The 17,914-nt window shown below is 38.4% G+C and overlaps 1 protein-coding gene across 5 annotated transcripts in view; it reads right to left on the bottom strand.

The window, feature by feature from the left end:
• Positions 1 to 434: 434 nt before the first annotated feature.
• CPT1A (carnitine palmitoyltransferase 1A) overlaps positions 435 to 17,914 on the bottom strand; it is a 67,742-nt gene continuing 50,262 nt past the window's right edge. For 4 of the 5 annotated variants that reach the window (XM_006019180.3, XM_006019181.3, XM_025198548.1 and 1 more), the window contains 8 exons: positions 17,656 to 17,761; positions 16,358 to 16,474; positions 14,866 to 15,030; positions 13,081 to 13,215; positions 9,134 to 9,286; positions 7,642 to 7,746; positions 4,795 to 4,887; positions 435 to 3,033 (listed from right to left, as the gene is read on the bottom strand). In XM_006019180.3, coding sequence (XP_006019242.1) covers positions 2,947 to 3,033; positions 4,795 to 4,887; positions 7,642 to 7,746; positions 9,134 to 9,286; positions 13,081 to 13,215; positions 14,866 to 15,030; positions 16,358 to 16,474; positions 17,656 to 17,761 — 961 coding nt within the window. In that variant the 3' untranslated portion in view covers positions 435 to 2,946. The remainder of the gene's footprint in view (positions 3,034 to 4,794; positions 4,888 to 7,641; positions 7,747 to 9,133; positions 9,287 to 13,080; positions 13,216 to 14,865; positions 15,031 to 16,357; positions 16,475 to 17,655; positions 17,762 to 17,914) is intronic. The other variant, XM_025198549.1, reaches the window with a different exon arrangement.

The raw sequence follows: 17,914 nt of genomic DNA, 5'->3' as shown, positions 1-17,914 counted from the left end.
AAGGTTGAAAAAGCATTAGTAGTTAACCATAGTAAACATTAACATCCAAATACCTTTAAACCATTTCTAATCTCTCACACAAAAATTTACCCTTAGAAATCTGACATACAAAAAACTAGAACTCTTGATTCCAAAATGATACTTTTTATTAGACCAACTGGAAAATGGCAAGAAAACTGTCCTTTTCTGCAAGCTTTCGGGAATCAAAGTCCCTTCGTCAGGCTCTGGGAAAAGTGTAGATGGTACAAGATGGTAAAAAGTCCCCATAGGCAGGAAATAAACTTCATTTTTGCACAGAGGGAGCTGAAGATGGAAGTCTGTCCCTCTGGGTCCATGAGAGTGTCTTTGTGAGCTGTGTTGAGTAGCTTTTTGATGTGTTGATCAGGTAGAATTCCTTCCCTGAAGGTGTCAGATGGTAGGTAGGGAGGCAAAAAAAAACAAAACAAAAAAAAAAAAAAACTTCCTTGTTGTTCTGCAATGAAGTTTAAAATCCAAAATCGGCTGAAATTCGGCATCTTCCATGTTTCAGGGGTGTACTTGGTAGCCGTGTTGGTCTGAAAGAAAAATTTGAAATCTGGAATTTTGCAGCTGAGGGATCCAGCCAATTCCTTACTGCCATGCAATAGTTTATTACTATCATTCCATCCAAATTCTAATGTCCATTCAACTTCAGTTTTTCCTCCTGTCCTTCTCTTCTCTTATTTCACTGTTTTAGAATCAGTGATTAAAAGTATTAGTAACCAATACATTTTTTTTCTGAAATATATTTTAACTCAATAATGACTCTAATATTATATACAACATACTGGAAAAATAATTAAAAATAGCAATTACTAGTCATATTCCTATGGCATTTAAGAAAACAGAAATGAGTGGTTTTATAGTATACACAATATGGAGAATATGACAATTTAAATTAATTGCTTTATTAATGATAGCTTACATTCACTGTGTATTTCTAAGATTTACATCCAAAGAAGTACATTTTATTTACATGCAGTTAACATTCTAACACAAATGAAATGCAAGCAAGATCTGTTTAGAAATTAGGATCTGCTCCAAATAAAAATACATAACACTTTTTTTTATCACCCTTTTCAACATGTACAATAAAAACCAATTCTTCCTGTGCCAATCATGTTTACATTCTCTTAAAGAATGTAAAATTGCATTGATAACTGCACTAACTACAATTACATTTGAAACATTTAAAACCTGAGAGTCAACCTAAATGTGTTCTTAATAAAAAAAATTATCCTACAAGCTAACATGTTTATGTTAATTTAACAGATTGGTCAGTGGTCAATATAAATAGTGCATGATTTCTGCAGCTATAAAAGGACAATTCACCATGAAATTGCTGCAGCTGTTTGATTAGATGCCGCAGTTGCAGTAAGGCTTATGTCATAATCTTTTTGTCCTTGACCAAATAAAAAGTCTTTGGCCCATTTCTGTGGGGTTCTTGCATTACAATATTTACATAACTACTCAGCTCTGACCCTCATCAAGGCCTCTTTTTTAAATGTAGGAGTTAAATTTGCATATTGTTCAGGATGAAAATCTTTGAGAGAGAATGTAAAAACTAGAAGTATTACTCAGAAAATACTCTCAATCTTTTTAAGATTGAGAAACTACGCAAGTTCTCTCCCTCCTATTGCTTTCCTCAGGCAGGATCTTGTTTAACTTGATCAATGACCTGCCCAGGCAGGGATCTGAGACGGACATTTTTCTTTTCTGGGACCATTATTTCTATGGTGTGAACTCCTAACCTTTTCCCCATGTAGATGAAGGGAATTATAGTGATGGTATAAGAGGAAACAAGCTGCAGTTTTCAGCTTCAGTCAGTCTGCTGCTGTAGATTTTCCAGCAAGTTTACTTGTTACTAATGATTACAATCTGTGAAACCTAAGAGAATCTGTGCACAAAATGCAGCAGTTGTCTTAGGTGTTATTTGATATCCCACAGGACAAATGGTGTTTTCTAAGGAATGTAGTAGTTCTGAAAAGAACTGAGCTCTGTTTCTCACCAGGGGCTGTTCTTTCATTGTACAAAAGAGCCAGATTGCACTACACAGAAACATGCTCACTTTTACCTTACGTTGCATCAAAATAAATTATTTAAGAGCTTATGTCCAATCCCATTCACCTATTCCATCATAGAAACTTTATAGAAAAAATGCAAACAACCTCACAGTGTAAGGATTTTCCTGGATGTAGGGCTTTTCATTTGTAAGGCACTGGCTTGAACAAACATGCAGGCCCTTTCATATGGCAGTACAATTAAAGCTGTGGTAAAACTACATGCTTATAAAACATGGAGAAAAAGTAGATGACACCTGCCATCTTAGATAATGCAAGCATTTTATCACCCACTGTAACACACATGTATTTCAAAAAAGCACAGATAACTTGAATGTAATGTTCTAGCTGAAAAAATAAGTCAGGGTTACATTTATATTTAAAAGGTGAAGGAAAGTGAATGCCCCATCTGGTCATTGATAGAAGCAACAGATACATTTTAATCAATATTCTGTTACCAGTACATATTAACTCTTTACTGCCATTTTGAGGTTAACTTAATACATTTTATCATTTCATTTATGGAATATAAGTAGACTCAGATTTTAAAGTAAAAATAATCAAATGTACACAAAACTTAGATAAGCCTAGAGTAGTTAGAGTACATATGCTTTCACATAATGTTGTCTTGCTGTATTTCTAGAAACACATAGAATATCAAAAGTCATCCTTCGTGGAAAGAAAACTCTTCTGAGCTGCAAAATGATGGAGCATTTGAATTACGCCCAAGATGAGGAATCCTTGTTCAGAGATAATTGCGACTCAGGTGCCCCTCAACTGTTGCTTAGCATGTGCTTTGATTTCCATTCACTGATCAGAAGAGTTCTCACCCCAACAGCAAGAGACTGACTGCACTGATGTAAGACGATCACTTGGTAGAGTTTTTACCAAAGCCAAATAAAGACACAATGTCAATCATTGCTCGTCTGATGTTCTCTCCAAAACGATGAGAATCCTAAAAGAATAAAAGAATATAGGAAAAGCTGTAATGCAAAATCATGTTGAATAGACATTTCTTTGACCATCTCCTTCCCTTCATTTTGTAATTAAGAAACTCTTGAAATGAAGTAAGCCGCAGAATGTGAAAAGGAATAAAAAATTTAAACCAGTAGAAAAAGATTATCCTACTGCTGACAGAATAACCCTCCTCCATTACCCATTAACTTTCCTGTACACAAAGTTGAGTTTAATTTCAAAGTGAAACACTATTCATGTTCATCATATGTTTAAATTTAAACATACCTCAAAAGCTGTCATGTAAAAAAGACAACTTTTTGATAACTGGTTTTCCAAGAACACAAAAATGTTGGAGAAAGATATAGAGGACGTGGGATAAATGTTGAAAGAAGCATAAACACAGAAGGTATTCCTACGTCAAGACCTCATATTTCCTGGCATGAAGAATTATACAAAATATAGTGAATACTTGAATGATAAGGATCTAAGCTGTTAACAATAAGCTCTGAACCCATTTTCCTTTTTTGTAAGTAAAAAAATCAATAATGAAAGGAGGGAGTTAAGATTAAATACAGGGTCATGTAGGTAAAGAACTCAACACAGCATGTAATAATAATAGTAGTAGTAGCAATGAAGTCAAGGTTACTGATAAAATTTCTTCCTTCTTTGAATGGAACTTTGACTTCACTGTTGAGTCATGCAGTAGTAAACCCAGCAACTAAAAGAGGAATCCAAGGTATCTTAGATCCAATAAATGCAACTAATTTGAGTTATGCAAGGATGAGAGCTTTTATTTTTTAATCTTTGTTGATGAATCAGTGATAGTAGCACAGGAAACATTAATCTCACAGGCAATTTAACGTCAAACCAAAAAAGTTAGAGGAAGACAACAACAGCTTTGCCACTTAACCAATCAGAGTGCGAATAAAGCATTAGGGACAGACAGGCAGACAGACTTAGGTTTTTATAATATTAGAATTCTGTGCTTCTGTGAATTTTGGCTGTTGGAAAGCGTGGGGGAGTGCCGCTATGATTCTGAATCTGCGCCGAGGACTGGACAGAGGGTGGGGGAGCCGAGGCCAGCGCTGCAAGAAGCAGAACAGTGGCAGTATGGGGCATTAGGTGGTGGCATTCCCCCCCAGCCCCCCCCCCCCCATCATTCTTGATGGGCAATTGGCTAGTATAACAATAAGAATAGAATGAGGCTTACATAGAGCAATCCCCAGAAGCTAATGGATATTAATACACCATATCTGATTCTAATCAAGCAGCTGCCCCTGAGTGCTCCAAGACATACAGCCTAGAGTTACGACCTAAAATCATTATTTCTACAAACTATATGTTGTATTTCAGACTAGGTGACTCAAAAAAAAAATTGGGAAATTGACATCTGAATTTGTCTCCAACTAGTGAAAAACCTGAACAAAGATATTATTTATTAAGATTTGGGAAAGCATGATCTGGTGGGTATTGGATAGATATGGGTCATCCCATATGAATGTAAGAACACTAAATACGTGACTAAAATAGCAAAGCATATTTTTTTTCACTGTGTGAGAAAGTCTAGATGAATTTGTACAGTGCAGTTTCTGTGATACAGAAAGAGATGCAAGTCAAGAAAAAAAATCAAAATTGACAGGTACAGGTTTCACATCTTTAAAAACAGGACTCAAAAACAATATTACAAATGATTCCCAAAATGCAGTTATTAGGTGATATTGAAAGAGTCGATATAATTCTAACTTTATATAGTACTTACCGTCTCAGGACAAGAGAATTTGCTGGACACATGGAAATTGATTAATTTTTCCCCCACAATAATGTAAGATACACCATAGCCATCATCAGCAACCTGTGAGAAAGGATTTAACACGTTTCTTTGCCATATTTGAATATAATTGTGCAACTCATTTCTGTATTTTTAAAAAATAACTCAAGTTTTCTGTAAAGTAAAAACAATTAAAAATATCTTAACTATGAGTCAGCTCAAAGAATTACTGAATTTTTGTGAAACATAGCACTGTTCAACTATCCAAACTGCAAACAATCAACAGATTCTAAATATATCACCCAATCCTTTTACTACTTTAGCACTGCAAAAAGAAAACATATCTAATTCCTGTGAACAACTTTCTAACTCTTTATGCTTCACAAGCATTCTCTAAGGTTTGGACTCCCAAATACGTATATAAAAGTTTGGCCCTTTATATTAAAATTAAGTGAAACAGTAAATTAGTTCCCCTACATGTCTAATTCATGAATGCCATTTGTTTAATGTAAATGTTGAAATATACACTGCTCCCTGTTTATGAAAACCTGTTTTTAGTTTTAGACAAAACAACCCAGCCCAGTGATAGGGCTTGGACAGGATCTCCAGAAGGCTTTTCCTCCCAATTCTGGGATTATTCCTTTAATGTACATTGCTTAATTAACACACCTGCACAACTAGTTCTAAGCAGTTCTTTGATTAGGCTTCAGAATTACCAGCATATGACCATCAAAATATCAAAATGCAACTCCAAAGAAGAGAGCTTATGGCAGTGGTTCCCTAACTTGGAGTCGCAACAATAAAAAAAATAGGGTCACAAATCAGTGCTGGATTATGACATGCTGAGGCCCTAAACTATGTTCAGTTTAAGAGGTTCCATACGATAAAAATAATCCCTGAAATCCACAAAAATGGATTTTCATGAAATTTTAAGATGAATTACTGTTATTGCTGCACAAATTTATGAGCGCAACTCTAATATTATAAAAGCTTTAATATGTCTGTCTATAATGGTTTACTCATGCTCCGATTGGCTGACAACCAACCTATCACAGTGCGAAGAAGTGTTCAGACAGGAGGTGGCGGCACAGTGGAGCGCTGCCATGATGGCTGGGACACAGGAGACAGAGCGGGGGGCGGGGCAGGGCGAGGCCAGCACAGCTGGCCTTGCCCCCCCGTTCTGCTCCTTGGAAGCGTTGGCAAGGGAGTGGACGGAACTCCCTCCCTCTGCCCTGCTCCCTGCCTCGCCCCTCCATCCTGCTCTGGAAGTTGGCAATGATGGAACCAGGGGCAATTCTCTCTAGCTTAAAGTGCTCAGGAGTTTATCGTGTCACATTAATTACACATGCAGATGCACCCTGTGGTTCATAAACTATTTCCCAAATCACATTACCCCACAACCAAGACGCTAGAGACTGAAATACTCTGTGACGATCTTAATGGGTAAGTAAACATCTCGTTTAGGGGGGAAAATGTAGGTTACCCATTTCTAGTCAGAAGCATACTATTACACCACCACAGCAGCAGCATTTCCTTAATTTTACTGGCATTTCAATTTAAACTTATTCCAAGCCACTGAAAAAAGCTAAAAGTTATACCAAGTATGTGAATCAAAACTATTTTGAAGCTCGTTAGATAACCAAGTAGAACTGTACCACAGAAACATTTAGTCTGCCATCCCCATCTTTGACTGAAGGGTATGACAAAAGCAAACAAACAAAAAAACCTTATAGTAGTGCTTTGCAAAGCTTTGGAGAGCTTCAGCGATTCGGGCAGTCCCCGCCCACTGCAGCACGGAGCTGAGAGCTGGACTTGGAGCTGGTAAGTAGGGGGCAGGGGAGACCGACCATGGGGGACCCCTGGCCAGGGCCCATCCCCTGCTTGCTCCCCCCCCCCAATCTTTAAGAAATAATAAACCCCCCAAAAAACCCAGTTCCTGCAGCGGCCTCAGAGCTTTGCGGGCCTGTGGAAGAGCCCCCCATGGGGCAGCAGGGGTTGCCTCCTGGCTGGGCAGGAACCAGTGAGACTGGGTTGGGTTTTTTTCCCCCTTAAAGGACCAGAGCTGGGGTAGGCAGGGCAGCTTTGGGAAGGGGGCTGGGACAGCAGAGGAAGCAAATCAAGGGGCTCGTGCAGAGCCCCCCATGTAGCGTGGGGCAGTGGGGATCATTCCCTGCCCAGCAGCACCCGGTAAGTCAGGGTTTTTTTTTTCAAAGTGCCGGGAGCTGGGGTAGGCAGGGCAGCCATTGCCGGGACTGGGAGAGCAGGCGAGGGATGGGCCTGTGTGATTCAGGGATTTGGCCGATTCGGCAGTGATTCAAATCACTGAATTGAATTGCGGTCCCCTGAATCAGCCGAATCTGAAGCGAATACTAGCCACGTCGCACAGGCCTACTTTATAGCTACAGGGAGCTTGAGCCTTCATCTATATCCATTCTACGTCCTATCTGCTTGTTTGGCAAAGAGTGGAAAATGTGTCACAACATACACAAATCCTGTAAGTAAGTAAGAGGTGAAGTGAGCCTGTCCTCCAACAGGTCTCACTGGCATGGTTAATGCTTGCTAACTGGTGAATATATTCTGTCTTAGGGCCTACTCATTCTCCTAGTGGGGTAAGAAAGAACAAAACCAAGACAGATTCCCTCAAACAGATTTCAATGTATATTAGGAAAATATGACTATGCCTGCTTTCAGAATCCTCGAAGAACCTTCATGGATTACGGAGCTGAGAATTTTAAGATAAAGTATTCAAACTAGGCCCTCATTTAAGATGTTAAAAAACACCCTCCTCCCTCCCCCCCAAAAAAAGAAGAAAAAAAAAAGAAAAACTTTGAAACGTACAGGTCCAAAGCCTCCACCACTGCACACACACTCAGGGTTCTTCTCCAGATCTATGTGCTGGTGCGGTGTTTGACTTGTTGACAATCTCCAAGGCTCTGATAAAACCTTTAAGAGACATGAAGGATATATGATTGAACATGTGTGTCTGGGCAGCTTGAGTGTTATATGTAACTGCTGTAAGCAAGGCAATTTATAAGACACTACTCAGTAAAGCAATACATCATTTCCAATGTAATGAACAGATTAAAGTAAATGGCTTATATATCAGGAAAAGCAATTAAAATAGTAACATTTGAATACTTGACAGTAATCCCATATATTAAAACAAACAAACAAACAAACAAACCTAAGTCTGTTTTATAGTATGCCTGGAGGACACTTATTGAAATAAGGACTGGGACTAGATCCAAACCCCACTCAACTAAACAGAAAGGTTCCTACTAACTAATGGGTTTTGGATCAGGCCCTTGATTTCCTACAAGATGCCAAAAAGTAATGACCTTACAGCAATGTCAGGGCTCTGTGTATCTAGTGATTCTCAATCAGGGTGACATGAGATCCTTTTATGTGTACTGTGAAATATTAGCAGTGCTAGATGTGCAAACACCTACACATGATTCACAAGATAAACCCAGAGATTTCAGACAGAAATCATTCATAGTGTGTCAAAAACATTCTGACTTGTAGTCTGAAATTTTTGCAACAGACAAATTGCTCTATTTACTGTAGCGAAGTGAGTGAAATTATTTTTTGAAAGTCAGAAAAAAAGTTATAGAGGGGTACCTTGCATCTAAAAAGGTTAAGAATCACTGATATAATCTCTAATTACAGCACATCAGTCTAAAAAAAAAGATTAAAGAGAACTGCAGAAAAAAGTTGTTTTCTTTATCATCTCATTTTGGATGATGTGACCTCAGTGAACCTGATGATGAACACTCATGAGAGTTACTTTAATTTGGAAGACGGCAGAAAAATATTTTAATCACCTAGGAGATTTAAAATCAAGTTCAATGCTGAATCATTTTTGAAAGTCTGGAATTTACACACATAAACGACCACATCAGACTGCCTAGTTTCACTGAGCAATACAATAAACGTACCTTCGGTCACTGGGATAATCAAAAACATTAACAGAGAAATATTACAACTGCATATACATGCAAACCCATGTGTGTGAGAGAGTGATACAACCCTTTATCTTACATGAGTAACATGCCATCTCTCTTTTGAATCACCACTAAGATCTACTCCATTACAAAAATAATGTTTTATGCAAGATTACGCAGTAAATGTAGCTAGTTGCAAAAAGCAGACAAAAACCTGAACACAGCCATTGTCAGATGACAATTTTAAACGATCCAATATAAAATTCACCTTTTTCCTTAGGAAAATTACAGTATTCTAAACAACATACACAGCTTATACCTGAAAAACTTGATTACTGATAACTGATGTTTTGCTTAGTTGATAATTATGACTAAAAGTTACTTACTTCCTTAAGGAAAGGAGAATCAACACCAAGATACTTGGACACAACATAAAGGCAGAAGAGATGGCGATCAACGCCAGCACCCGTCATGGCAAAGCGATACAAATGCTGATGGTTAGCAGCAGCAATCCTGAGTAGCTTAAGCTTCTTCTCAGTCTAAAAAAAAATAAAATAAAGGAAAATAAAGGGCTAGTAACCTGAACTGAAAAAAAATCCAAATTACAGCAATGGCTCTCAAATTGCAGCATTAAGAGTCAAGTGCAAGACAAAGCAAGCAGAGACCAAGTATGACGAGAAACCGACAGCAGCCTAGGAGCAAGTGAAATGGCAGGACTGGCTGCTCAAACTTTTCAAATTAACCTGATTAATTTTCAGGATTCAACATTTATGTCAACAGTTTCCTTCAGTAAACCAATTATAACGAAGATAAATTTAGTTCTAAAGGGTGTAATAACTCACGGAACCTGTTAAAGACAAAATGATTATAAACAGCCACATTAGTAATGGTAGTATGACCCTCAGAGCTGTTTAAGAACATGAGAACTGCCATTTACTAGGTCACCTATGTCACACAGTGGTGAAGAGTTGGATGCTGGAAGTGGGAGTGAACTGGGTATGATCAGGGTTTTCTCACCGTTTCTTCCCCACTTGCTGTCTCCAGCATTTACGTTCCATTTAGAGCAATGGTGTTCAACCCAACTGGCTCCATGGGTCAGTCTGTAGGTTGGATCCAGAGTTGCATCATTTGGCTCCGCAAGGCCGAATTGAAGGTAGCAGTATTCATTGCTGCAGGTCCTAGAGCTGTGGCAGCCAACACTCCCACCCCAAATTTCCAGTCCTTCAAGCCAAGTAGTGGCTTTGTGTTTTGGATCCAGCCTATGGGGCTGCCCATGGGTCCTGAAATTTGGCAGCAGGACAAGTGGTGGCAGCATTAATTAACTGCCACGCCACTGAATTGCTGAACCAGTACAGAGTCATACAGGCTAGATGACAGCTCTGGGGGCAGGATGGGCCTGTAGGTTGCACCTTGGCCACCCATGATCTAGAGATAGATATTTTCAGCAGCTGAAAATAGATTTGATGCTTTGAACAAGGAAACTCACCCCACTTTTGATTCTAGGAGGAAGAAATTGGCTTCTATATTGGTTTCATAAAAATGTAGCTTCCTGAAGGATTAACTTTTTGAACTTATGCTGCATCTGTCTTGTTTTGCTTAGATAGCTACAAAAAGCAAATATCATCTAATTGTTGAAAAAGCTGGAAACTTAACAGCTATTTCAGGAAGACAGATTGATAGATGGTCTAATATTAATATAAAATATCAACAGATATTTGTTAATACATGTCAACACTCATTTTCTAGAAAGCCAAATATTTTCTGGCACAGATTATTTCATACCACGGAATGGCATTTTGGAAGTATAATAACCTGTCACTTCTTAATCTCTCTCACAGCACACCATAGTATGTTAGCTATATGGAGCCTGTTAAATGGCATTTTGTTTGGCAAAAAAATTACGTATCACATTAGTCATTTGAACTACTGCTGACATCTAAGAGTACAAGTCTTTAGGGGGAAAGGGAAGGTGGCTAGGAAGTGCCCCAAGGGAATAGAGTTAGAGGAACAGGAAAAGGGGAAAGTAATGAAAATTGAGGAACAAGGAAGACTGAGTCAGAGGTAGGAACAGGAGAAACAAAACATGCAAAAAGGCATTATCTCAATGATAATATGAGCAGAAATGCCTACAGAGAAGTCCAACTTGAGCTTGGAAAAAAAAACTTTAAATCAAGAGGGTCAAGTCTTCTGTTCTACAGTAAGAAAGTGCTTTGGCCAGAACCTTTATCTTGAAAAGAGAGGGCCAAACAGATGAAGCATTTTCTCAGGATATTCTGAATTGAACCCTGTTCCAAATTTTCAAACATGAATGCTGAAGTGTTCATATGTGTTGGGACACAACCATGACTTCAGGAAAGCATTCTAAAACTTCACATAGTGAAAAGTACTTTTCACAATACATGAATAATAACAATTATAGGTCCAGATATTCAAAATGGCCAAGCATTCCAACTCCAATTGAAGTCAATAGTGACTGTAGTTTTATCAGTACATCTGAAGAAGGAAAAACTAAGCTTGTAATTTCCTATCAGAATACAGGGACTAGTCATCTTGCAAAATATGACACTAACGTGGCACTGTCCATCTAAGAACCTTTAGAGGCCAGAGGGCAGTTTCTATAGTTCTTCATGAATTCAGACAAGATTGACATTTCAACTATACATTTTTGTTTAAAACCAGGGAGCATTAGAACATCAAAAGCCATTATTAAACAGGAAGAAAACTGGATTAGTTCATAAAGGCAGCGCCACAAGGGAGATTGATTTAGAAAATGTCTAATTTCCAGGAGTAAAATCAGAAGTGATAATTAACCTATATTTAAATAATTCAGTCTGAAAATAAGGTGTCCTCAGTTTTTGACTTTTCAGAATTTTGGAATGCGTCAGGAAATGGACAATTTGTAGTTAAAAAAAACATGTTTTCTGGCTTCTCAATACAGTATATTCACAAAACGCTGAAGACACTCCACAGCTGTTTAATAAAACTTTATCTTACCAACTCTGGAATGGTAGAATAATTTGCTTTGTTTACCCAGTTAATCACAATAGAGAAAATCTTATTCTTGTACACTTCTTTTTTAAATATTTAGGATCTCTCTTACACTTACATATGAAAAGGCTATTAAAATTAAAAATAAAACCCCTCCCTAAAAACAAGTGCCACTTTTGCTCACACAACACTATCTAGCTCATAATTCTCTAGCTCATTTTCATACTGAGGTTTTAATTATTAATGTAGCACAAATGCTGAGTGGTAAGGAATGTTTTAGACCACATACACTTTGTACTTCTAAGGTATATGAACAACCCTGAATCTTTATGGCTTTATTGTCCTGCTTCATGTTCCTTAGAGGCAGTGAATAAATAGCTGCAACTAGCTACAGTTGATTAAATTGTTTGCTAAACTCCAATTCCTCATTTTGCAGGACAGCTGTTACAGTACAACAGAGTAAGAGGATTAACAAGGCATTTGATACTAAATGAGAAATTTTTGGTAAATAAGACCCAGGATAAAGCTATGCCATAAAATACTGATGTATTTAAAGAAAAGGAAGCTCTACGAACAGTTCTTTTTGAAGAACCAGCAGCAGTTCATACCCAGGACCACTGCTTTTAATATTACCCCTTAATGGAGATGAACAGCAGCTGCGTAATTCATGGTACAAGCCAGAAAAAAAAATGCACAGTGGTTTAATAGTCTACGTCCATTTTATTTTATTGACATCACCACAGGATGTCCACCAGAAATGTTTGTGTACCCTTGCAAGCATTCATGACATTAGTCAGTCACTCTGAAATATTTACTCTCGTACATGCAAGCATCTTAAAGAAAAATCACAGAGTGGAACAGTACCTCACAATAATATTCATATGCTCCATTTTTCTAACAGGAGAACATTCTCACATAAAAATGGTGCAAAATTTATGCTGGTGAAAATATGACATTTTAAGAAAAAAAATCACTTTGGCTTTTACTTACAGAAGTTCTCTCATACACTACAATTCTGTTGTAATGACTACTATCATTATGCTAAACTGTATTTCTCATGACGGAAAGAAAGATGCAGTAATACTTAAATGTATAAAACCTATTCTCAGTTTTAATAAAAGATGTCACATTTACCTAAAAAACCTTGTCTGCCTAAAACCTATTCTGTAATTTATTCTTATGGCTAAAAGCATTTCTGGGTTGATAGAGTCTAATAAACGCATGCATGCATGCATATGCGCACACATGAGCATCAAGTGTGCTGCCACAGGAAGGCATGCTTTATTACCGGATATGTGTCTTACAAAACCGATGAGTTCATAATGGATTGTTGCAACAAACTTACACTTTCCGCTGGATCTTCCATGGCTCGAACAAAACTGCATGATTCAGTAGTACACGAGCGAACTGTTTCTGTCCTGCCCTCTCTGAACAGGCGTGTCATAGAGGCTTCGTAAGTTAAGCAGAATTTTCCCATGTCCTTGAAATGGCAAAAACAAACAAATCCCAAAACCCAAAAGATTAAGAAGCCTACTTAGGTTTTACCTTCAGTTATAAAACAACACATTAATGTGATAATGGAGAACAGAGTTAAGAATAGTCACTCCTCAATTTAGCTAACCATAGTAAAATATTTAGTACTTTTTCAACCTTTAGGGCGTTATGTTATTTCCTCAAACATGTAAGAACAAAATAGATTATTTTTTCCAAAGCTTTTGATGTCATCTCAAGAGCATTCAACAAAAAAACCTAACAAGGATTCCTACCACACAAAGTTTTCCTTTCACAGTCCTCTCAGTTTGTTTCAAACAGTTTAGGCATGATCTGAAGCCCATGAAGTAGGTCAATAGACAAGCTCCCAGAAACTACTTGCATGCATTTTACTTTCCTTACACAGCTTTTAAAAATTACCAAATGGTTACCCACCATCTCTTAATTTATATAATCAGTGGTAGTTAAATGCAAGTCAGGACAGGATATGCAAAAAAAACCAAACAAACAAAATCAACAGTTCCTTAAGCTATCCACTATTATCTTTGAAAACTCATTGAGGTGAGGTGAGGTTAGGCCAGGTCTTGGGTAACTGGAAAAGGACAAATATAGTGATCTTTAAAAATGGGAAGGAGGCAGATCCACAGGGAATTATGGACAAGTCACTGAGAGTCTGATGCCCAGGAAGATTTTGGAGTAGGGTAGGTTGTCAAGGAATGACTTTCTAAGCATCTAGAGAATAGACGTTTAAATTATGAGCAAGTCACCGCTAACCAACCCTGACTTCCTTCAGTGACAAGGCGATTGGCTTTGTGGATAGGTGAAGAACAGTGGATGTGATATACATCAACTTGAAGCAAGGCTCTTCAATCCCACAACATCTTATTAGTAGGGTAAGGAAATATAGTCTAGGTGAAACTACCATACGATGGATACATAAGCAGTTAGAATGATAATTGTGCTCAAAAAGTAGTCATTAATGTCTCAATATCTATTTGGGAGGAGGTATCAAGTACAGTTCCCAAGGGGTGTGTCCTGGGTCTAATACTGTTTTATATTTTTGAGTGATTTGGAGTGAACCATTGACAAATATGCAGATGGCACCAAACAGCATAATAAAAATGGAGTAGGACAAGTATCTTAAAAAAGCAGCAGCAAACAAAAGTAATAATAGGAAAGTGTCCCACTCTAAAAATGTATGGGCATTATGGCAGGACAAACAAGGAGCTAAAATAGTCTAAGTATCTTTCTATGAATATTGTTGGAGTACCCAAACGTACTCAATTAAAAAAATAACCTTAAAAAATGAACTGTACAATCGTCATGGGAAACACTGATGTAAATAATCAAATCTTGTTCCTCTGAGTACAGGTTATCTCTAGATACATCACTAATTAAACTAAAGAGAGCATTATGTTTGTGTCAGAAAACTGATCTTTGGAACCATGAATTCCCAGCAAGTAACAGTTAGAGCCAGCTTTATCTCCCACTGAAGTCAATACGAGTGTCTCCATTTTCTCTAAACATAAGCTGGATCAGTGCCTACCTATTTGAGACATTAGTAAATTTATAATCACAAGTGCAGTCTTATTATACATATTTTTATGCAGTTCTGTCAGCAACCAGATCCTGTTCTTACCCGATAGTGAGCCAGTTGTAGAGAAAGTTGTACAAAGGCATCAGGGCTTATTTTGGCTTTTTTGATTAAACCTTTTCCGAAAGTGTCAAAGGGAAAAGAATGAAAATCCACATCCTCTGCAAGAGCACTTGCAGTACTCAGAGACTTCTCAATCACTTCTTGGCACTAACAACGACATGTTTTTAAACATGATTAGAAAACAACACTTTACAGAGGTTATAAACATCTTATTGATGTAGTCTAATTACACATCAACAACACATCTCCATTACTGCACATGAACACAGAAACATAGTTATGAATGCTTTCTTTCTGAATGTGCTTATCATTCTTGCTGAAAAAACAAAGTGTAATCAATTCAAAAAGCCACTTAAGCCCCTATGATCTTAAAATGAAAGAAAGTCAACACAATTTTGAAATCCAGCAAAACTGTTTTGATTTTCATATTTGGAAACATTTTTCAAATCATTTGAGTTGAATATAGTTGTACAAAAATTGTAGTCTATCTGTAGTTTCAAATCTGCTGCATATGTTAACTGTATTTTCTTGAAAACTGCATGCCCCTTAAGACATGCACTTTATTTTGGAAGACAGCATAGGAAAAAAAAATCCAGTTATGGCCTACAGCTGGCTTTTTCAAGAAGACACTGCGCTACAAGATGGCTGCCAGCTTTTCTCTCCCTGCAAATAAGAAAGACGACACAGTCTAGTGTTAACCCTTTCACAACTACTCAAATTGGCAACAGCTTTTTTAAGTTTTATCCCATAACAAGGGTAGTGGGGATATGTAATATTGAGGTGGCACCCAATACTGCTTCTCCATGCCCCATGTAATGGATGGGAGAGAAAAGAAGGAAATCATGCTCTATTCTAGTTGTCACTGCCACTAGATTCATACTTTCAATCACTGTTTTCTGAATTAGCGAATAATAAGACAAGAGTACAACTGCATTACAAACTGTACTTTAAAACCCATGGATTCTAAATAATTTGGTCCCAGAGACGGGACCCAGAGCCTGGGGCTGTGTCATCACCAGGCCTGCAAAGCCAGAAATTTGGCAGCAGCGGCATAACTGCCATAGCTCCTGGAGCTGCGGCAACTACTGCTCATTTTACTGACAGATTTCTAGCCCTACGGGTAGCCCTGCAACCCAGATAACATGGCATCATACTCTGGATTCAGCCTGCAGGAACTCGAAATGTCGTGGTGGGGATAAGTGGCTGCAGTGTTAATTGCTATGGCACTGGAAGCCAAATGAATTAATGCTATCATTGCTCACTCAGTCACCAAATTTCCAGCTTCATGGATGATTCTGTGGGTTGGGTTTGGAACACAGTCATGCCATCCAGCCCATGGGGCCAGAAATCTGGCAGCGGGATGAGTGCAGCTGCGGCAATTAAGGTACCTTCTCTGTAAGGCAACCACTGACAGAGAAGTTAAATGAATCCTCAAGAAAAGAAGATCCTTCCCAGTTGTTCTGTCTGTACTCACTTCTTCAGGGATTTCCCACTGTAGTCTGGTAGGAAAAGGAATATTTTGATGGGTGTCTCCTCTGCAATGTCCATCCTCTGAATAACCCAGCAGGAGGTAGTCATTTGCCATAGTAGTCTGGAAAGAACAAAATATATGTAACTACAGGAATGTCATACAGTTATGGAGTTCAAATGCATTTCACATTTTGATTTTAGGCTAATCCATTTCCAGCATACTGAAGTATTAATTATTAGATTAAAAATGCAAACTGTTATCTTCGGGATTCTGTCATAAAATATTTTTGGAATTCCAGTTACCACCTGGTTCTTTGTGAGAACTGTTGTCATAAGATACACGCATATACTTAAGGACTTAAGAGCCCTAATATGGGAAAGGTGTGTGTACATGCCACAGGCCTTCCTGGGTTGACTGTGTGACAGGCACATGGGGCAGTTTTACCTGGAGGCAGCAGCACGTGGTTAAGAACTGAGGTAAGCTGAGGCAGCACCAACAGTGGTTCTCAACTACTGGTGCCAACACATTCAAAAAAGTGATGGAAGAGTGCTCCGATTCTGAAAAGCTTGAGAACCACTGGTGTAATGAAATCCAAACCCTCTCTAGAACAACCAATTTACTATTTGTGCAGTGATTTGAATAAATGCTAGAGTCAAATAAGCGTGCATATATGCTTACAACTCTACAAGATTAAAAGATTAAATGAGTTGGGGGGGGTACTAGTTGTGATTGCAATGGAGTGGCATTTAAAGAAAATAAAAAATCATCCATATGAATCTGCCACCACTGCAAGCCCCACGCCACTATGACAAGGTGCCCCCTACCTGCCCAGCAGCAGCAGGAGGCATAGCTCATAGCCCCATCCCATTCCCCACCTGGACCCTGCAGCTGCACATTCTGGCCCCAGGCCTCAAGCCCTATGCACCACCTGGGCTGGGCAGCAGCCCCAGCCCTGCCCAACTCCCTCCTTCCCTCACTATGGGGGCCATCAATTCCCACCCCCTACCAGACTTACATGCGGGGAGCTGCTTTTAAAATCTGGGCTTTTCTCCTTATAAAGGAGAAAATCTGGATTTTACCACATTTTTCCGTGATGAACAGAAAACCCGGATCCCTGCTTATCAATTTCCTATGAAAGCTTCAGTGCTTCTCACGTGAAATTACTACTATGAACTCATACCAATCTCAGACACAGCAATTTCTATCTTTAACTACTCATTGACTATATAGATCACAGAACAGAAGTGACATGCAGATATAATTCCTTCAGCAAGATCACTGGAAATTATAAAAACACTCACCTCCCACAGGTGCCCAATAATAGGAGCATCTGCCCAAGAGTGCTCTGCATTCAGGCCCATTTTGCCATTTTTGAACACAACCAACGTGAATGTTTTGTCAAACCATCTAAAGGAGAGAGGGGAATTGAGAAATGCATTTATTAAAAAAAACCCAAAAACCCAAAACATCCAGAAAAGCCTGAGACTCAGGTAAAACTGGCAAACTTTTCAGACACACTATTGCACAAACTTTCAGATACTTAATTGAACAGAGGGGTGG

This window comes from Alligator sinensis, unplaced genomic scaffold, assembly GCF_000455745.1.
Source record: "Alligator sinensis unplaced genomic scaffold, ASM45574v1 scaffold907_1, whole genome shotgun sequence".
Taxonomy (NCBI): domain Eukaryota; kingdom Metazoa; phylum Chordata; order Crocodylia; family Alligatoridae; genus Alligator; species Alligator sinensis.
This window is presented reverse-complemented; position numbering and strand designations above follow the sequence as displayed.